The sequence below is a fragment of the Bombus flavifrons genome, chromosome 6, assembly GCF_040668555.2.
Source record: "Bombus flavifrons isolate JBK064 chromosome 6, iyBomFlav1_principal, whole genome shotgun sequence".
Classification (NCBI taxonomy): Eukaryota; Metazoa; Arthropoda; class Insecta; order Hymenoptera; family Apidae; genus Bombus; species Bombus flavifrons.
Window position 1 is genome coordinate 3,486,449 of NC_138447.1, and position 23,327 is coordinate 3,509,775.

General features: G+C 36.2%; 1 protein-coding gene across 7 annotated transcripts in view; it reads left to right on the forward strand.

Moving 5' to 3' along the window:
* TfAP-2 (transcription factor AP-2) overlaps positions 1 to 23,327 on the forward strand; it is a 200,588-nt gene that overhangs the window by 166,317 nt on the left and 10,944 nt on the right. For all 7 annotated transcript variants that reach the window (XM_069115972.1, XM_069115973.1, XM_069115974.1 and 4 more), the window contains 2 exons: positions 14,558 to 14,756; positions 22,210 to 22,328. In XM_069115972.1, coding sequence (XP_068972073.1) covers positions 14,558 to 14,756; positions 22,210 to 22,328 — 318 coding nt within the window. The remainder of the gene's footprint in view (positions 1 to 14,557; positions 14,757 to 22,209; positions 22,329 to 23,327) is intronic.

Below are 23,327 nucleotides of genomic sequence, written 5' to 3' on the forward strand. Positions count from 1 at the left end.
AATTCGCCTAGCCGATAGTGGGTCGCGCTTTCACGTCAATCTTGCTACGGATTCTTGGAACTGTAAACATATAGATAACCAATTTATACAGATTGCAGCATAGTTTCGTTTAACACACGCAGACACGATAAAATTCTCATTAAAATTTAAATTATTGCATGAGTAGAATAGGGATACCGAGGTGGCAGAAACTGCCCAATATACGCTATTACGTAACGCTGAGCCAGTTATCCGACAATGATGGGAAGGGATAATGTGTCGTGGATCGTGACGATGTCTCTGTTATAAGAAATCGTGCGTTTCGATCGATGATGATCGCGTGTGTCGATGTGAGAAGAACGTACCGCAGCCAGGTGAACGTGTTGCGAAAGTGTGACGCACGTACTTTGTCAATCCTCAGTCGATACTCAGATTTTACTCTCAGCTATGTTTTTTTTCGAACGGAGATCAAAGAATTTCTATCGTAAATTGCCGATTGTATATTGAAATTTGTCTCACAATTAAACAAAAGAGTGGAGAAACTTATATATCGATAATGAAGAATTATTGAGTCACCACTGATCATTGGCTAACTGTGAATCATTAATCGTTTTACAGTTATCAAAGTTTCGAAAGAAGATTTAGCCTATCGCGCTTGTCGTAAGTTCGATAGCAAAACACAACGACAACCCTCGACGCGATTCTTGATTTTTCTGAACAGACAACACAATGCCGGAAAAGGTGTACCGGTCACAATATACTGTACCGTATAACTAAATACGTTTCGGCAACGTGTCAGAGGTGCGAAGGAGAAATAAAACTAGAGTGGATGTGCCCGCAGGCGGATCGGATTTCGTTCATTGTCATTGTAATTTTTTGGCAGGGCGCAGTTTTCGGGGCGTTACACACCACAGGGGTATTACCTACAGATGGCTGTTTGTTCGAGTGTCACCGTGGGTTATTATATGCCTCGTTACTTGCCCTGTGACGGCTTATTTGGCCAGTTTTTCCTTCCCTTCTATTTCACTCCCCGCCGCCATTGTCCCTTTGTTTCCAACGACGTATCCGACATTGTGTCGTCGAATTTAGAAAGGTTTATCCTGACGCGTGTTCACTTTAACGTGACTTCTTTTCTCCTACCTACGTGCGAGATTTCAATGTGGTTCTTTTATTCGTTTATACTTTACAATCGAGCTTGTACGATGAATCCTCCTGTCAAAAGTTGCTAAAGGTATCGATAATGTACCTTAAAATTTTCTTAGACGTTAGAGTAATATATACAAATGATAATGTACTAAAGTTGACATTTCTTTCAACACGATATATTTCCTAGTAATTTCTTGCTTTTTCGTATTCAATATGTTTGCTTAAAGTATTCTTGTTGAAATAATTTATTGTTTTATCATCTGTATGATATTTCCGTCTCAACGTGCCAAATTCATAATTTCAATTTGTTAAACCCAAAATTATCACTCCCCCGCCCACATTCTGGTAAAAACTGCTCGTCACCGTTGGAATATCGAGTCGGTTGGCGAGAGCAACGACAAATACGTACAACCGACGACACAACATACGCGTTCCGTTTCTCGGAAGCCGGTTATACAATTACTTGCAGCTTACCTTGGCTCCTTCGTCACTCCTCGACGTGCTCCAGTTTAGCAGTTTAACGTTGCTCCGAGGTATACGAACGAAATGAATTTTTCTCGGAACTTCGAGCTGCAAGAAATTCAAAATTAAAAACTTTGTTCGTTGATTGAGGAAATTCAAGAACATTAAAATATATTTGAAGAATAAAAAAAATGCAATTGTAAAAAATATATTAGTTCGAAAAATATTATCGCGAGAGCAATTAATTATGAAAAACGGGAGAAGAATAAAAAATTTATATTTGGCTTGAAAAAGAAAATATTCCGCAGTTCATTTTAAGTTAGAACTTTTCGTTTGCTTAAACATTTGGTGACTATAACTGCAGGTCGTGGATAACTACTTGGGAAATCATTCTAAATTACAAGTTCACGTTACACCGTATAATCTGACATCTGTTGTCGTCTGCTTGCAGTGTTCATCAGACATTATTTGGTGTAATCTGTTCCTCTTTGGATAAAGAATAATATATCGAGACTTTGATAATATTTACAAACCGAAAGATTTACAGTCAAACTTTACAACTGGAAGATACTTTTACAATTTTCCACTGCTTCTGACTTATCAGATTCTTTTTTAATTCCAACAAATAATCATGAGAGAAACGCGAGAAACATTAACGAATTTTAAACGTAAGTAATTTCCTAGTTACTGAGTCTGCATAAAGAGAAAAAGAGATCCCCGTAAGGAATAGAAATAAATAAGAATCGTAAGGAATGGAAACGAGTTTTTGTGGTATCGGAGGCCGAGCCATGTTAGAACTAATTAATCATTCAAATGAGGCCAACAGACGGCACGCTTTTACTATGTTAATGATTTTTCTAATTTACCTGGTCAATGGCGTCCGGTCAATTAACTTTCGTCGTTATGGAACCTCCAAACAGCCACGTTACGCATTGTGCTTTTAAATTACCGAACGAACTTGACGTATACTTGGTATTGCCAACCGTGACAGAGCTCGAATCTGAAAATTATGCGCGCCTTTCCACGTCGATCGACTTGACTTATGACCAGAACCGTAATTTACTATTTACGAAGCCTGAACATGGTATGTTTTGGCTATCGTGAGAGTTGTCAGATTTGTTTTATTAAGAAGGCATTATGATAATATCATTTTAATCTTCGACAAACCTGTTTCACACGTTCAATACATACGTGTAAAGTCGTTTCGTTATTGTTGGTAAATGAAATTTTTTATTTGTACCAATGAATTCTATAATTTGTAATCTACGAAGTTTTCCGTTTGTCGAATCTCTTATATTATGTCCAGTTTTCTTGCGTGTAATTTTTACGACATATGAAATTCTTCGTTCGGTATATCATCAAGGTTGATTTTTAATCACCAATTGTACTTTGATCGAGTGCACATTGAAGCATTTATGATTTTTATATTAAAATGGGAGAAATTTTGTTCGATACATTTTCACATTTGAATAATCCGTTTCCCTCGCATCTTTTAACACAGTAAAGATTATATATCGTTCAACTATTTTACTAGCATTCTATCTACATCTCTTAGCGGTTTAATTGTGGGACATTAAAGAATTGGTTACATCATACACAAGAAACCTGTTTCCAATGAAACTATTTCTATGCATCTTTTTCTTATTTGATTACATTTCTAGCGGCTGGTTGCATTGCTAATGCTGAATTTTACATTAGAATTCGTGTCTCGTTATCCCTACTCTGGAATAGCTTAGGCAATACTGATCTTTGAAAAATTAAACAAGACCACTTTTTAGTTGGCCAAGAATATCATACCAAACTTCATATATTAAGTTTCAAAGACATACAAAAATTTCACTCATAATATTTAATTACATAAAACTATGTGCAATCGTGTTACACCATAATCTTGCTCGCCATTTATCTAGTTTAACCACTAACTTCAAGATAAAATCCTCTCTATAAAATTCATCAGATACTTTCAAACAACCTTATCCCACGATAATTTCATTTGATGGTTCCACAATTTATCAAACGCACTAATTACCTGACAGATTACACATTTAAAAAGTTTAGTAACACCAGATCCGTATCGACTTCTATTTATCTCAACGCATTTGCTACCATGAAGTTTGGTTTGGGAGTTCGATGTTATACATATGTGACAGGGATAATTTTTCTTTTCATAGTCACAGCTATCACAGATAAATTAAGGAAAAGAACGAAGCCTTTGATATGTCCGGAATAGCCTTAGTAGGAAAAATGTTAACTGAAACGAGACTATCCAAAAACGAACATCGACTTTTCTTAAATCAAAATTTATACATAATGTAAAAAATATAAAGAACATAATACGATCCGCTCTAGTTTTCGTTCCAATCATGGCAGCAAACGCGTTAACAGCAAATGATAAAACTTTCTGACAAATTTAATCAACAAAATCAAAATTTATCCACAATGTAAAAAATATAAACAACATAATACGATCTGCTCTAGTTTTCGTTCCAATCATGGTAGCAAACGTGTCAACAGCAAATGATAAAACTTTTCGACAAATTCAAGCCTATCAAACAGTCCTAGACTAATCGAGGACATTCTCAAGCGTGCTCGGTAAATCGATTTCAATCGAATGAAAGTCGAGTCGAGAATCAGCGGTAAGTGGCTTTTTGACATTGTTCCGTTAGAAAGGAGTGGAATTGTCGGGTTGTCGCGTTAGACGGATGAAGGGCGGCCACCATCTTTGTGCAAGGGCGAGCCAACCTTTTAGAATCAAGGCCTAATGAAATTAACGAGGACCAGTGGCGCGTTGCCCTCGGGCCAGGTGGATCCCTGCCTCGCGATTACACCCCTGTCGTGCCGTGTCTTGCCGTGCCGTGCGGCAGGGTCGAAAAGTCACACCCCAGTCGCTTGGTGGTAACCAATCAAGGTCGAGAAATAAGTGAACTCGTTCGTACGCGGCGATTGGTTAAGTTTCCGGGACGTTGATTGCCCAGGAAATTGTGCGTGCGCGGGACTCTGCACGTGCGAACTTGGGCCAACCGGCTCAAGGCTATTCTCACTTTTGCAAATTAAGGGCTTTTACGTATGGAATGCATGCAGGTTTTAACATGCGGGTTCGAGATCTCAGACTGGAACGGTAGCATTGGTTTGTTTCAGCGTAGAGATAAAAATAAAATGATGAAAATAATTTTGCAAATAAAATATTCTTTTTCTGTGGTACAAGTTATATTGTTTTTGTTTTAATAGCGTTTTGGTAATCGTCAAAAATTGACATCTTTTGCAGAGGGTATTAAAGAGAAAAGATCTGTTATTAGGGTCAAGGTATTAAAGAGAAGTCCGATGGCTCATACTACTAACGACTGAGCAATAAACTGATATTTAATCAATGTAAATGGGGACAATTTTATAAATGAAATATTTTTCTCTGTGGTACGATTATATCGCTTTATTTATTTCAATAGCGTTTTCATAATCTGTATATCGAATGAATAATCTTTATACAGATTGTTAGAGAGAAAAGGTTAACTTTTTATCGTTGATAAAAGTAACGAGAATTGGTCTCGATCAATCTTTTCTAGTGCAAATAGAACAACAAACTTTTATTTTCGAGACACTCTTATATTCATCGCAAATTAAATCCTGATCGAAACTAGTCGTGGAAAGTGTCGGTAATTTTTCATCATACTAGGACACAGTATGAGAAACAGTTTGGAAAGGAAGAAACTGACATGTAATTCCGTATTCGAAAACGAGCATGGCTAAAGTAATGTCCGTAATAGAAACTTTATTCGAATAATTACTCAAACGCACCCTTATTACAACTTTGATTGATAATCAACCATGTAGCACTGTGAAATAAAAATACGACTAAACAAATGATGGGCTTGCAAGAGCAATTAAAACATCACGTTACTATGGAGAGGATCTTTCGAGCTAGCACGTAAGTACTTGCGTACGTAACTCTTGAAAGATTATCTAAAAGCTGTGATGGAGGAGCGAACGGTAAACGCGAGGTGTATCTGTCGGCTGAATACAAGGAAAGTTTGACAGCTATTTACGTAACGTGAAATTCAGCCTTGAGCAATGATATTTGACGTGATAAAATCGACTGACGCATCGATCTACGAAATTTATCATTTTGACAAATGTGTAGACAAATATTTACTTTTGTTTATTTCTATGCGATTGTGATATTCTGCCTATCGCAACCTTTTACTTATGCATTTGTATCATGCTCTTTTGTTAGTTTCGTTCGTGGTAAATCATAGTATATTATGAAATCAGGAGTTTCGTGAACATGAGGTTTAAAGAAGATCAATTATGTTTGTGTCATATTCCTTGACAGGTCTTCAGACGTTATTAAATTCAAAATTAATTTCGCTTTTCTCTAAATATTCTTCTATGAATTGCCTTATGATTTTTTTTTTTTGTAAATAATTAAGTTAATGTTACCTATTAGTTGACGTAACGTTATGTCAGATGTTACCTATAGGTAGTTTCTATTTGAGGGAATAGAAATTGAAATTAGAAGAATTTGTCTTTTGAAATGTTTCTTATTCTTAATTATTTTAAAAATTATTCCATCTATTTAATGCAAGAAAGACTTATCTTTTATTCAACCCATGCAGACTGTCACAAAGAACTCTTTAAATTCGTTTCGTAACACGGTGAAAATTCGATCGAACCGGTCGATATATCGATATCCCGAAAAACAGGATCGCATCAGTTATCGATATATCGAATCGGTATTAACAACTGCTGTCCCGTCTTAATTACAAAGCAACGAAACCGCTCGCGTCGATTAATTTGCGGTTCACACTATGTACACGCTTGCATCCGGCCGCGAATGTATTAATTTATCAATACACCTGTGTAATAATCGCGTTATGTAATCGTGCCATAAATCATAAATGTACGCGTTCATCGGATCGACTCATTAAAATCATGGACATTGGCAATTGCATCCACTAGTAATGATTTCTCTAAACAACCCCGGGGCTATAGATAATAGCGAATCGTTGTGGATCATGGTTCGTGAAGTTTCTTCTCGTACGGGCGACGATTGATAAATCGACGATCACTCCGGAGTAATCGCCTTTTCTCTGGCTAACTTTTCACTGGCACAGACTATATTTCACCGACTGATCGCTTTCGCAACTTTTGTCTTTTTTTCTCTTTTCTTTTTCTCCCACTGTTTCGATTTCTTAATAGAATTTTTACCTTTTAACAGCTTTGTTCGCCATCAATCTTGGCAAGTATCGCGGCGATAACGGTTTTATTACCAGCTTGAAATTAGCAACCAAACGTGATTATCGGAGTGATTAATGCAATTTGATGTAATCGTTCGATATAGCCATCCTTATGATTTTACTGTGTTTGAAGAAGAATCGTTTCTGTATTCCGATTAATGCTGGTAATATTTCCTTTTGATATTTTAATTTCGTTTCTCAATGTTTAAACATGAAAGAGATTCTTTCCTACATTGAAACCATGTTCTTCTTTTTTTCATTGTATACATATAATGTTCTTTTAGATAGAGAAACAGCACCTCTGATATTCCTCAATACTTCAATATTCTTAGCTAAATAGAATTTTGTATACATATACAGGTATATATTAGTATTCAAATATTGATCTCAAATGCTATTCGCTGAAAAGAAGTGAAATATGTAGTTTTTAGCTTTAGCTTACGTATAAATGCTTTCCAAGAATACATATAATTTCTAATTACATCATTATAATTTCTAATTACAATGATTCATCTATAATTCATCGATGGACGTTGCGTTATAAAAATATGAAAAATAGGAAGTAGAATTCTTTAGCAATATTTTGCTATACATTTTCTTTTTTCAAGCATGATTATAAATCTTTGCATAATTATTGGTGTTTTTGTTACTTCTAACAGAATCAGTTTCTTAAATATGTATTCATTCACTTCGTTATAAATCTTAGACTCGCAACGTTTGAAATTGCGTAGTTTCTCGCATGTTCTCATCAAAACATTCAAATCAAACTGAAACTTTATTTTACAAATATTGTACTGTTATTATTATTTTACAGTAGATAAAACCAAGGAAAGTTTAAACGTGAAAGTAGCCGGATTCACGGATATACATACTCCCTTTCTTCTCTTGCATGATTTTGTAATCGGGAAAAATGTAGCTATCACATCCGGTCATTAGCCGTTAAAATGATAATTGTGCTCCTGTTTTTTGTCACGCTATGAACAATTTTAATGCCGCTGGAACTTGATTCATATAAAAACGTGTCGTATTCCTGCACTGAATGTTTCATTCAGAACCGATGGTTTAAATTGTTCTTGGACGAAGCAAATATCTTATTTAGTAGATTGACCAGTTTTCTTTAATAACAACTTAATGATACCTAACTCTTTTAACTCTTTTGAACTCGATTTTGAAAAACTACTCTGGAACTATTAAAGATTTTAGCTCAAGTATAGTATCATTTGAACTTTCCGAATTTCGAAACATTTTGTAAGAGAAACCTTTGATTAACTACTTAAGCAAACTAACCAGAAGAATAAGCTCAACTTTAGTTTTACACTATCAATAACTAAGACAAAAATCAATTTTGTGATATTTCTCTTTGCAAAAAGACTTAAGAAACAATCGCATAATATCCTACAATATGTTCAATCAGAAGCAAAATACTTGTTTCGCGCGCGTTATTTAAATTGTAGCGGCACGTGAGGCAGAGGACGACAATTCAAATCATGTTGTTATTTTGCCTCGGAGTATCAAAACCGTTAGGTTACAAATAATGTAAGAACAAGTAGACTCCAGGCAAAACAATGTCGCTGCTACATGCAACCGTCGAATGAAGATGAATTTGAATTTTCCGACTCTCCGGAAACAAACGGACTCAAAAGGACGCAATCGCGAGCGACACAGTACATATGGAGTTACAGTCAGTTGTCGATCAGTTATCAACCACTTATCAACAAATTATCAACGATCTAATTAACGAGTTATTAGCGATCCTATTTTACGACTTATACACCGTCTTAGCGAATCGGTTAGTACGAGCGTCTTTGCGAACATTATCTGTATACTAATTTATCATTTTAAATATATTCGACGGTTTCAACAACGAGCAACCTCGTCCATTAAACCTCACCGATCAACCAGCCTCTACACATAAACCTCTACAAAATTAAGGCCCATTATCGTGAACTTCCTGCCAATAACTTCTACGAAACGCATTCACGACCGTGTGTGGGTACATTCTCGGCAAATTACCAAAGATTTGCCTTCTGTCCTCCCCAATAGGATAGAAGCGTGCATCTGTACAGGTAGAAATTCCTTGTGCACCGTTTGACCATCGAAGTTGCTTCATTGACGGCCAACATGTTCCGGTCGTTGTGCTCCCGTTTGCTTCTCGATCGTTTCCGCTGGAATGAAAATTGTACCCCTTACACGAACCACGATCGCTATTAACTACAACTAGTACGCGTGTAAAGGTGCTACCGAAGTGGCAATCTGCTCTTTCGTACATGCTCCATGACGATACCCTTTCTTTTCTCTCTCAATTCTGTTCAAACCTAATGTTTTGATATTTTGCAATGAAAGAATTGGCAATTTCTTTCCGGAATAATTTTTAGACATCTTTTAAGCACCTTTTGCAAGTGTTTGGAGATAGATATTTGCAGGATAAACTGTACAGTTTAATCGACAAGTTCATTATCATATAATTATATATAATTTCAATTATATAAAATCTGCATTCAGGAAACCGTAAGTCATTCTACGTTCCAGTATGAATAACATTACGACTTCCTAATGTAGATGGGATTACTGCAACATGAAACATTTGCATTTTATCGACGAGATTAACAACACATGCTTTGCAATTAATTTTTTTTCTCTGTGATTTTCATTCCGGTTCTATTTCGAAAATAAAACATATAGCGAAAATTAAATATTTTTTAAACGGTTTTTCCTATATTTTCCTATGTCTTATAAGGAACTCGTGATGAATAAAAATAGAATTTTTAAAAAGTCATCGAATTCGAACACGCGTAATATACTCTAACACGCGTGATATACTCTAGATTGCATGCATGCCAGAAACTTAACTGCAATAAGTTTATTCTTGAGCACCCTTGGGACGTTTTTAAATCTTGCTTGAATCGTATTTTCATATTTAATTAGACAGTAAATGACGAATGATTTATGCGTATCACGTACAGAAATCGCGCATGGATCGATGTTTGCTGCGTTGAAATCCACCAGCGTTCAAAAAATAGAAACTTCAAGGTATGCAAAATCTTTGACACGTGTATGCGATAATGAGAGCGATAACGAGTAATGACAGAGCGAGGCTGTGTTAATGGATAGGTATATTTAAATCGTCTTACTTTTAATGATAGAATATACTCTGGTTGTTAGAAATCAGAAAATTAACGATTGTTAGATGCTACTTGATGTTATTAACATTGATTTGGTATATAATTTAGTTAATTTGATTTGTCACAAGAAATTATTATAAAACAATTTGTTGCATTAAAATACAAGAACAGGACTGTATTAAAATATTTTTTAAATCCACGCATATTTGCGACACGAAGAAGCAATTAGGAAATTTCTCTTCTTTAGTCTTTTATTTCGATGCATCGTAAAAGAAGACAGAAAGTTTCAACAAGAGAAAATATTGCCACATAATTATCAACAGACTTCACGATTACGCGACGCGTTATCAAACTTTTCGCTAGATAATGTCACTCCATTGTAACTTTCCCAACAATATAATAGCATTCCAACGTGGAAACCCGCCCACGGTTTACCTTTTGCTACAATCTACCTGTCAGACGGTTGTTTCGTGCCCGAGATCCAATGATGTCAATGAAAGAAGTTTTATTCAGACTCCCGATCAAACAGCAGCGACGATTTATCGCTGTTCGAGAGCTTAATTGACTACCCACGCTTTGCAGTCCCGCTGATCCCATGTCTCCGACAAACAATCATTCCTTCTCTTATCAATGAAAAATATTAAGTTGGAGTATCATTGCGAAAATAATCTCGCAATGAGACTTTAATCGTGATGAAGCATGATGATATAAAAGTAGATAATTCCATTCTGTTTCTTTTTTATTAATTAATCTTTACGCGTTGAAAATATGAAAGTATAAAAGCTTGGAACTTTAATATTTTAAAAAATTTGCAAACGTGCGAATGTTTATTAAGAATATAATACTCCAAAATTACCATTGATTCCAAAATTAATTTCAGATGAAAAAATTCTAAAACGAATCACGGTGTTTATCATCGTCTGAACAATTAAAGAAATCATTGTCACTATTGCTTTCATTGCCACAAGTTAGGCCATTACCACGAAGAATCGTCTGGCGCTCATTATCGCGTCTGATTATTGCTATGTTACAAACACTGTAATTAACATAAACGTAGGTTACATGTAGCCCTGCAGAAGCTATAGAAGTAGCCGTTTTCACGGTTCTATAAGTCGTGATCAAGGATCCTAACACTTTTGTTTGATCAACTCCGGTAATATATCCACGTTGGCCGGGTGACAAATTATCTAGTGGCGACTTCCTAGACGTTATCTCGGGCTAAAACAAGACACCGCCGATCCCGGGATACAGAGGCGAGGATGTTGTCGTAGATACATGTCTTCTATACCGGTCCCTCGTCAAATAGAGTGTAAAGGATGAATGAAAATCTCATTAGTCGACTAAATTTCGAATTTATACAAAAAATTTACAGCATGGTGGCGTTCCGAATGATCATGCTTTCGCTGTCGTTCTGTGCTTCTACAGCCGTCCTTTGTATCAGGCTTTGATTCATGCGACATTTTATTTGTTGCTTAGACATCCATGTATGGATGAAAATGGAAGGGTAATAACTTGAGAAAATAAGTGAATTATTACTGTCGATTACTTAACTACGCCTCTATATAAACAGAATTAATTAGAATCGATTAAAAATCGATGTTATTTACTTATAGTATGGATCCCTACGAACCTTAATAACTTAGTGATAATATCTACCACTGTTCTTGATAACAAATTAGTGATAATATGTAAATCGAGGCACAATCTCTTCGGTGTAAAACGCAACGATAAAGAGAACATGGAGTTTAAAAAAGGAAAAAAGCGGAATGTTAGGTTTTTTTCGAGTACACCTGACAATTTGCAAATCATCATCGTGAATGAATTTCAATATATAATTTCAGTCGCCATTCGTTGCATTGCCATTTAGTTAAGGTCGATAGAGAAAGGATCAAGTACTTTGGTAACTTTGTCCTTTAGATTCTAGACAGAACGCATTTGTCATAATAGCGAAATATTTCGGCTTTTTTCTTTCTTTTAGCCGATTCGAATGTAGAGTTAACGAGGAATCATAGCTGAAAAACGGCATCGATGAAAATGTCATAGAACCGTTTATCCCTGCCCGTGGCCGTTGAATTAACCGATACATGCCTTTGTAATTAACTCACGATCGATTGACCGATAGCGGTCTCATCGATGAGTGAGACCGTTTCACAATTCACATCGGCAAAAGGTTAAAACAACCCTCTATAATTACACGTTTTACAGGACTACGTTTTACCGTGACCAACGTAAGCAAAGCATGAGTTATTCCCATTAAATAAATTAATGCACCTTCCAGTGCCGTTACCGAGATGAAGATAGCAGGCTAAGATAACTTGAGAAACACTTCGAAGATAGCCACAGCGTTCCTTCCTTCTATTTTTTTTCTCTCGCTTCGAATGATTCCTTCTGACATTTGATACTACGATTGTGTACGATGGTCCGTGAACCACATGTAGCTTTCCAAGTAGACAAAATAGGTGAAGTAAGTAAAGTAAAGAATCTTTAAACGAGTGGGATTGATAAAAAATGAGAAAGAAAATAGCGTACTAACTAGCGGTCCTGATCAATAATTGAATTCGATCGCCAAAAGCGTCGAATATTTAATTTCTCTACACTCAGAGCACTCGAATTGCAAAATTGATACGGTGAAAGTTAGAAAGTAAGGAAATATGTAATTTTAGTTCTTTCACTGTTATAAAAATTATTAATGCATAAGTCTATGTATCTTTCGTTCAAATGTATCTTTCTTCGAGCTACGAAATTGTCTGGTCAGTTTCATCGACAGACTGCTTACCGTTACACGATTTTCTACCGCTTCATTCTCGAGATTACGATTTATAAGCGCGGAACAAATCCACGTCGACCTATTTGGTTCGCGTAGAAATTTATTACCCGCTTGACCCGGCCGATCGAGACGTCGTTGTGGATTGATTCTACTTGACAACTTGTTTGCACTCTCTTCCTCTTTCCCTCTCCTGCTGTGCCTTCTCTCTGTCTCTCTGTCTCTCTCTCTCTCTCTCTCTCTCTCTGTCTCTCTCTCTCTGTCTCTCTCTCTCTCTTTCTCTCTCGTGTGTTTTCACATACACAAACGCTATACAAACGAATTACGCGTCAATCCAAATCAAATCTCAACCAGATAAATGGTATTGTATTATAACATACGTGGGTATTTTATGATACAATAAATTTCACCAGATTTCTGCGGTAAGAATTGGTATTTGTAATAACATGGAAATCAGGATACTGGAAAATATTTTTACTATCCCTAATTATGATATTTCAAACATTTAAAAACATTTTGATGATGGCAAAGTTCTTGCTAAATATTTTTAATGTTTAGAAAAACTCTTGCGCTCAAAATTAAGGCGCTAAAACTAATACTACGTACAATATACTATAAACCTATGTTCCACTCGAATCATCGAAAGCGGAACGGAACTTTTATGCGTAAAACCTATACATTATACGAAAATAAAGGACGATAAAAAAGCGGCATACTTCGTTGTCGTATTACAATATTTTTCAGCAACAATTTCGAAGATATCGGTTTAAAACTAGCGTTCGTTTTAAACGGCTATAAACCATAGGTATACCTTATGATCGAGCGAAGTCAACGATGAAGAGTTTCAAGTTATAAGTTGACCATCGATTTGCCTTGTAATAACACAGCTTTGTCCGAACCCCGCGGCCTTATATTAAGCATTCCAGAGCAACGATGCAATAATGCGGGACTATCGGTGCATAGAAACGAAAACGGGACGAGGTACGGCGAATTTAAAATATTTCGCGGAGGATATTGCTCCGATATCATGGTTGTGCACCTATACAGATAGACTTGGACCGGGTATAAGGTAATTTCAGAAGAACCTACGGTTTCGGTATTCCTTATCGGCCACTCGTTAAACCCTCTTTGACCTTTTATGGGAATATAAGACTGTATTCTTAAGTGGATTATTGCGTTCCTTTCATCAACGGAACAACATTAATTGGACAATATTTTGCGAAATAGAATAATTTATTTCTTTCGCTGTTTCGAATATTATTTTTACTTTTTGTGATCTCAGAAAATGAACATGGGGAACAGAAAATGACAATGAAAACGTGGGAAGCAGAAAACGATAATGAATAACAAGCATTAAATATGTACGATATGTATGATATAAATAATATGACATAAATAACACACCTGTTATATCTCAAAGTTGGCATTTATAAAACTAACATGTTTTTACTATATAAATAATATCGTGCGCTTTATCGAACATTTAACCAACTGTATCAGCAAGTTTAAACACTTGGTTTTCAAAAACATCTTTACATTTACGTTCATCGTATCCTGAGAAACATCGTTAAACACGAGGCTAAGATTAACAGGTATCGATCTAAAATGCCATATTTCAATTGCTTAGAATTTAAAAAAAACGATCAGAAATTTCTTAAACCTTACATGGTACCGCAGTCTCGATATCCTTCGATACGTTTTAATCGATGAACGTTCATTAGTACATCGACTTCATTTGCATCGTAAATTAAAATGTTGAACCACTTTCTCGTCCCAGTACATCGGTTAATTGGTTTCCAATCGTTGAAACGCATAATTCTCAGATGTAAACGTGGGTTGTTCGTTTGTTGTAGACATGAAACCATCGGACAGGAGTGAGAAGGCGATGCTAAGTGGGAACGCGCAGCCTTCGGACGTGTTCTGTTCGGTTCCAGGACGATTATCGTTACTAAGCAGCACCAGCAAGTACAAAGTTACGGTAGCCGAGGTACAAAGACGACTATCGCCACCGGAATGCTTAAACGCGAGCCTCCTCGGTGGAGTCTTACGGAGGTAAGATATTGCTTTGAAACTGTCACTGTCTGTACCAGCTCCTCGTTTGCATAATACAATTTTATAAGGAGATTAGCCCCGTCCGTAGTAAGACAGTGACGCGACGTTGTTACACGACGTGTCGTTACACTCTGAACTACGAACCAAGCTTTTCGTGAAAGCCCCAACTCTTTCACTAAAACATTCAATGCAACTTCGTTTTTTCACTTTGTTTTAAAGGCTATTTCAACATTATTTTAGTTCTTTAACGTACGATGTAGAAAATTTAATATGTCGAATTAATCTTCATATCGGTAGTATAATATTAACGCAGATAATTAAAAATTATAATCGAGTTGAATTTGTAACTATACGATATACTAAACTTGATCTCATCGCTACCTACGCGTGGTAATCGAAATCTAGAAATTGAATTATCTGGCGGCACACAAACTACCATTTCCTCTTACTCAAATTAAGTAGTACGTGTTAAGTATTTTAACGGTATCGCTTGATGCTCACCGATACATTATCTAAAGAGAGACGCGTAGGAACGATGCGAAACACGAGACACCGTGTTGCTGTGAATAACATAAACACTTCCGGACATTTGTCGTTGGCGGTAGAAACATCCGAGAGGGTTATACCATCGTAAGGGAACAATGGCCTGGACCGGGGAATAGTCACGGAATAACCAGAGAATAGTCAAAGAATCGAGATACCGATACGCTTAACCGTTACGAGACTTCATCCAGTCAGTTAATTAATAAACGTGCGTTCGCTTCATTCGGCCACCTCTTACTCGAGCACGGACAGCCGGCTGATTTATGAGTTTCTCCCTTGGAAGCGGGAAGAGCCGTTCTTTATCTGATTCACCATTTTACTCGGCCAGAACATTATCCGTTGCGCAATGCTTTATCACCAAAGGCGTGGATAAATCACCGGTACCTACGGCCGGATGTATCTCACGCACGTGAAACGTATACATATAGTATGTACGCAAACTCGTACGTGGATCAGTGTATGACGCACGCGGTGTGTTCGACTTTTTGCTCGAGGAATCGCCGATTACAAACGAAAGAGAGATCTGACTGATTGTGAGATTTAACTCAGAGCTACGTATAGCCAGCCGTAATAAATAGTAATAGAAAGTTGTTCGTCTTTGTCGCTCCTGATACGCGAGACTTTAACGGCAACGTGGAAGAAACAGTGATGCGAGTCAATGCTTCCACGTTCGCGGAAATACAAAGGTTTGATTGCCATATTTAAATGGAGGGTAGTATGATTTAACGTGTCTGCGCCTGGATAATTTCTGTAGAACGTATCAAAGTTATTAGGGATTATAATTTTTATGGGATCAAAGTGAAGAATTAGTGCCAACTGTAATATTTTGTTATTATAAGCAAACAGAATTCTGGTCGTAGGGATTTAACATTGATGGTCGTTGCTATATCTATATAATCGTGAGTGATCGATCAGTGGATGAATAACGATCCACAACTCGTGAAGGCGAAACATCGAATACCGTTACCATGCTTTAACGTTAACAACAAAATTAATCACAAAGCGCTAAACAAGAATTTCAATCACTGGACACAACCGTCACAAAACCATTACGAAACCTTAGACCCGTGTTTGCCTTCTTTGAATTCATAAACCTTCTCCATACAAAACACTCGTGAATGCCTCGAATCATTCAGAAATCCATGCTTCTCTCGTCGCGGCTGTAACAAGCACCGATCAAACGAACAAAAACAGTTGTAACGTTCTCCACCCGCCTACGCGCGCGAACTCGTAGATGGCTAACTACCCATAAAACGTAGCCCACGGCCTCTCGCGGTTAGGATTATCCGCGGATCAAACCTCAGCAAATTCCACGAGAGCGCGAGCTGGATAAGTGGGGGTGGAGGAAAAAAGGAGAACGCTGAATAAACTGCCAATAAAGCGGCCGATCTATCCCCGATGCAAATGAGACATTAATAATTGCATAGCTTCGAGTGTCAATTCCTGGTTGTACGAGCAGCCCTCGGGCTGGCAGCGTTACATTCGACGCACACCGCAGACCGCGACGATATAATTCATCCATTCGAATAGCGATCTGGCTGATAATTACACGCGCCGGGTTCTCTTGCCACCATACATTTCTACCGTGCCCATCTGCCTTTCTTTTGTCTCTCATGTCCGCCTCTCTCCACCTCACCAGTCCTCATAGCCAACTCCTATTCCTCCGCGACGCGTACCCTACCTTCACGATGGATTAAGGTTTACGATCGACACGGCTTTTACGCTACGAGTCCAAGAGAACGATCATGCGTTCGTTTCCGAGACGCAGCCACTTTCAAACTGCCAGTTGCTCCGCCAAAATTATAATAGCAGCTCGCCCGATCGATCCCCTCGCTAGGATGACGTTTAAATATTTTATTAATCGTCAAAACGCGCGACGATTCTGAAATTCGCCTTTGCGGTGATGATTTTAAAGCGGAACTAAGGGAACAGGAGGTTGCTAGTTCGGTCAACTTATATATGATCAAGGATTTTGATACATGAGTACGGTACTTTTATTGAATGCAAGGAAAAAATATACGAATATCGGTGATTATAATTGATCCTGATGAAACTATAGTAGAGTTTAGCGACGATGCATAAAGGTATAAGCTTCGTGTGAGCTGCTACATTAATTTAAATCAACACGCGTTCATTTTTGACGAAGTGGACTCCCGAGAAATATAAAATATCCCGTAAAATTAAATGAATTGTAATTTTTCTTACTTTCTTAGCCGTTATTAAATAAGATACGTGTTAATTATGTATCACATCCCCCTTAGATATAAAGAAAGATAAACTCGTACGGGTCATAAGCTGTAAGCGCAATTGACATTTTAACAATTCTTTACGATGACGGAACACCACTAACTTCTTTTCGCATTTAAATTGCGAGTGATTATGTCTGAAAAGCTATTCAGATTCCACGGTGTATCGTATAATGATCGTGCAAATGTTTGTCGAAGTGGTGCAAAAAGTTTACGCACCTCGTAGCCGGGAAACGTAACTACACGCGCGTTTTTCACGCGGCAATCGTAAAAGTCCATTCGGACGTATGTTTTATTCATAATTTCACGTTTCATTTTCGTATCTGGCCGTTCCCACAATTGGTTAACGACTTTTCAAATTACTGTCGAGTACCAACTAATTTTGCATTGTAATTTTTTGTGTTTTAACGCGAAACATCGTCGACAATAATACATAGTTATCATTAGTTTCAGCAACCACGAAAGTCATCTGTAAAACTGTAAATACATACGTCTTTTAAGCAATATACAAATGGCACGAAGTTTTAAACTTTATGATCGGATAATCTTTACTTGCCAATTTTATTTTTCTTTCGATTACTAAAGATTTCTCTCGTGGTGAACGTCTATGTTATTTGTAAAATTTAAGGAGATTTTAAAAACTTTATAATTATATAGCTAGCGCTGCTTAAAATTATCGTTCTTTTAACATTTCTTAAGCATTTTAAAACACGAGCATAAAAAGAAACAGCGATAGCTTCTTAATTCGAATAGGTAGTGTAAACGATAACAGTTACATTGAGAAATTATTTTTAAATGGTTATTTGATAGCACCATAAATTTTCTTACATTTTTCCTCCCCCTTGTTTATCTATTTCTTCTACTTTCTCCTCTTTCGAATTGCGTTGCATCTTTATGACCAAACGGAGTTTTACGATCGACAGTTATATTACATTTCAAAAGATCCTCCAGATACGATTGTTTGTACTAGGAATGTCGGATAATTTAAGCATCACCGATTATTTGAAAAAAGATTGATGTTCATTTGTCGGTCGTATTACAGATTGTTTTCTTCATCTATTATCTTTTATCGCTTCGTTCGAGCGAGTTTCTTCGTAATCACAAGATTTATTGCGATTTCGAAAAAACAACACGGTTCAAATAGTCCAAATTAAATCATTTAAGAAACGCTTGAGAAATAAAAAATTGCTACGCTTAATTAGCATTAATAACAGCTGCGAATAATTAAATAACATATTAACTCCTAACAATAAATAACTTTAAACTCATACGATCTTATTCGCTAAAGGAAACAGAAGATATCAAATTTCTGTAATTCAACCTGTAGTTCATAAAATCGTCAACGACGTTTGTACAACAACAAACTAGAGAGTTTTTGGTCCTAAAAATTTTGCCTTTCTCCTCTTTCTACTTCCTTGAGTTTTTCTCTCGCTTTTTGTTACTACTTGTACTAATATACTCGAAACACAAAAAGTAACAAATATTAGTGGAGAACACTTAAATGAAATTACATCAATTTTTTAAGAATGAGAAGATACATTTTATTTATAAGAACAATGTTCTCCTATATCTGATAATTTTTATACTACTTTTTCACTCTATAATAAATTCGATCACGAAGGATTCATTGATTTATCAATAGCACTCGACAGTCGCAGAGTTTGACGATTAACGATGCCAGTAGTCGAGGACGTCTCGAGTAATCAGGGGTGTTGCAGGGTGTCCTAAAGTTCATATCGGGGGAGAATCGAGTAGGGAAGGGCGCGAAGAAGATCGTGGAAATCTCGGGGAAGCAGATCGCTGAAGAAGAGTGAGAATCGTTCTCGGGACAAGACTGTGTAATGAGTAGAGAATTGCTCTCGTCACGTACAAAGGTATCACTATATAATAAATATATGGGGATACTGTCATCACGCGTATTGCTCGAGCATAGCGTGAAACACTCGCGGGCGAGTCGAATGGAAGGACGAACGCACAAGTGGAAGGACATCGGGTTGCATAAAACGAAGTTTTCTTTGGAACACGGGGCAATGGTAAATGTCCTGACACCGATGATAATTACACAGTTTATGTCAGGATAATCGTGCGTTAATGCACACGCCGTGAGAAACGATATATTTTTATCAGCGAATGTTAATTGCAACGAGAGAAGAACCGTGACATTAACAGGATGCGTACGTGCTTTTAACTGCTCACGAGGAAATACTTGAACCAACGATATCGCGTTAATGACTTATGACGTGTGACTCTTTGGTTAAATTCAATCTTCCGTTAATTTAGTGGATTTTTTTATGCAAAGTAGTTTTTATTTACGCAACAGTACAAAATTCTTCGAAGAGTTCGAATTTATACTGTATATTTGCATTCTTACGGAGATTCGTAGTTGTTTTAGAATTTAAAAAAGATGCTTTCTATATTTTAAGTAGACATTAAATGAAAGTTACTAGTCACGTGATACTTCAACGCTATCTGTATATAAATCTATGAGAAAGAATATTATAAATTTCATCTATCAGAACCGAATACAAACACCAGCGATATAAAATAGAATACGTCACTTCTCGAAATCGAGAACAATAAACCAGAAAATAAAAATCTCCTATCGTTCTGTTGAAATTCAATCAAAGCTTTCAGTTCGACTGGTTCTACAATGAAACATCAAGAGATAAAAAAAAAGAAGGAACGTTTGATCGTCCGTGGAGGCAGCACAACGCACAACAGGTTTATCGTGACCAGTAAAACGCTATCTGATCCCCGAAACTATAAACGTTCACAAATTACCTGAGGAATTTCTCTGGAACGAAGGTACACTTCTAAATCAAGTTTCGGTCGGTATATACGGCCGCATCGATGGGGGTTACAAGGTGTATAAATTATAGATAAAAGATGATATCGTTGTGTTTACACTGATGCTTCCAAGATCCTCCCAAGGAACTATCATCGAAACGTACATTATTATTTACATGTATTCGGACGAAGTGTACCTACAAATTAATGGAAAACTAATGATTAGAAGCATTAGTTTCTGAACTTACTATTACGTCCTTGCTTGATAAATGAAGATCGCAGGAGAAAAATTCGATAACTACAATTTTGTTAGCAGACTATACATTTATAAACTAGAAATTAAATAATCCACAGATAAAGAGTTCTACAATTTCGTTAATCCGTATTAGTTTTTAAAAATCAATTTTATCTGGTTTATAATGTTCCATATTGCGTAAGTGTAATGATCATGATAGATAAAATCATTACAGACTCTTTCGTCCATTATTTAGCGATTAAATTACATCCTGTCAAGGACGAGTAAATGTCCGGATATTTTTGAGCGATAGGATATTCCAGAGTGTAGATCCTTTCGGCAGATATATTTAAAAAAATTCGTAGCGGTAAAGTGTATTAATTGCCGAGTGAAGCGAAAGATTACCGGATGAACCGGCTACTCAAGCCGAACAAAGGTAGCCGATGTGTATAGGTACGTATTACCGTTATATTTCGGTCCACGAATGATGGATGAATAGGGTGTGTTAAGAAGTGCTATCGAATTCTTCAAGATATTCCGCGAAATATACTCGAGAGCCTGTGAAAGGTTTTAGACTGTTCTTTAAATAAAAGTGCTAGAATAGAAGAGTTTCGTCGTCGTTCTTTTCGGTATTTTTGATGTCTTTCCTTGTGAAATGTTTACTCTGTTCCGTTTGAATATTTCTATTCGTAGATCGTTTTGCACATTTAAATAGAGCTGTAAGAAAAAAACGATGGAATTATGGTATGATCGTATGTTTGTGTGAGATAAAGTATGTAACAGATTTAGAATGAGAATTGAACGGCTTATGAGTCGTCTTCGTAACCTTAATTGAATGCTAGAGCCATATGTATTTAACCTTGAAATTATATTTTTCTCCAAATTTTTCAAAAACATTTTAACGTGTGATTAATTTTTTATCCAAGCAATTTGTAAGATAGTTGGAAGTTTTTGCAACACATGAATGCGTATACTTTTGAAAGTAGTATCCTGCTCGGCAAGCGACTTACAAAGTTAAGTTACTCAATCGTCGATGGATGACACACGTAGTTACGGATTATGCTAATTTTCTTGTTTCTCTATCTCTCTCCCTCCTTCTTCCTAGTTGCTTGTCGATTCCTTTTTTCTTCCGTCAAAGATCACAGCACAGATGATTAATGGGGCAATTCCATTTCGAAATTTCAGCGCTCTAAAGCAAGCCTTAGTTTAAAGCGTGTGTTACGAACACTTTACCGTACAAAGTTACATTTCGAAGAAACGATTGAGTTAAAAAATAGGACTACATTTTACTGAATTTACATGAAGAAACGTACGAATGCAGTAAAATATTTGGATCGTGTAAACGATCAACTAAAGCCGAATAATTATTACAAAAACATGCATTAGCAAGTTTCTTGCTTGTAAATTTATTTTCCTATGACATATCTTTTCATTTCGTGATCTAACATATTCGTGATCTAATATATTGTTATGTGTAATAAATGTACCTTTTGTGTTCAGAAAAAGAAAAAGAAATAAACAATTTCGTTTTTTACATTAAAGTGTTATATCGAATAATTACAATCATTACAATATTTTATTCCAGATGTTATATGTTAATGTAATACTTAATGATTGTATTTTTTTTGTTTATGTTTCGTAGAGCAAAGTCCAAAAACGGCGGACGTCTGCTTAGGGAAAAATTGGAAAAAATTGGGCTAAATTTGCCAGCAGGAAGAAGGAAGGCGGCCAATGTCACACTTTTAACATCCTTAGTGGAAGGTGAGTTGAAATATTGTACTTGTCTAACCATTACATAATAAGACTTACAGTTTAACTAAATAGAAGACATTTTTTAAACACGTTGTTGCTCACGATAATTCAAATGAAAATTAGTGATTGAAAGAAAAATTAAATTCGTATAATTAACTGCATTTAAATTATTTTCCAATCGATGTACGACAAAGTTCTTACAATTTTTTAGGAATTCGATACGAGTTACTTATACCAGAAGGTTAAGGATACAGATGTATAAATCACACATTTAATTATTTTACACAGCATTTAATTATTTTAATGTATGCCTAACGATTAATGGATCAAAGGCAAGGAAATATTTACATTTACGTAAACGATATTACATTATTAATTCGCGATACATGTCGTTATGTTAATGTCAATATTACCTACGTATCATTAAATTGATTGGAAAATACTGTTGAACGAGAATTTATAGAAATAAAATTACGGATATTAAATGAAAATTATCTATTGTGAAAACACATTTATTATAAGATCTGTTATACTAAATTTAAAATTAATTAACCATTCCTGTATTTTCCAATTAAGACCTTTTTCCAAAAAACAATTTACAAATAAAAGAAGCTACCATTTCTAATTGCAATTATCATAGATTACAAGCTACGATTCACCTTTATGATTTATACAGCTTCGGAATTATTCCGATAAAATTGTTCGCGTAAACTGAATGACGTTAAGTACTTTTTAATGGTAGTCAAAGCACACTCGCGGACATCCAATACAAGATGAGTCAGTTAATCAGGATCATCCCTAGGGATGTCCACTGTTAACCACACTCTTAATAACACACTTTCGATCAACGAGGTTGTAGATACATATAAAAGTTGACCTATCCCGACGAAGCTCTAATGACGCGACTGGCGGATTGTTCGAGTGTTGGTGCCGACATTGATTATAATTTATGGTCAATGAGCGTCTATAAAACACCATCTTGACTTTTCTTTCCTCGGCACTGACACA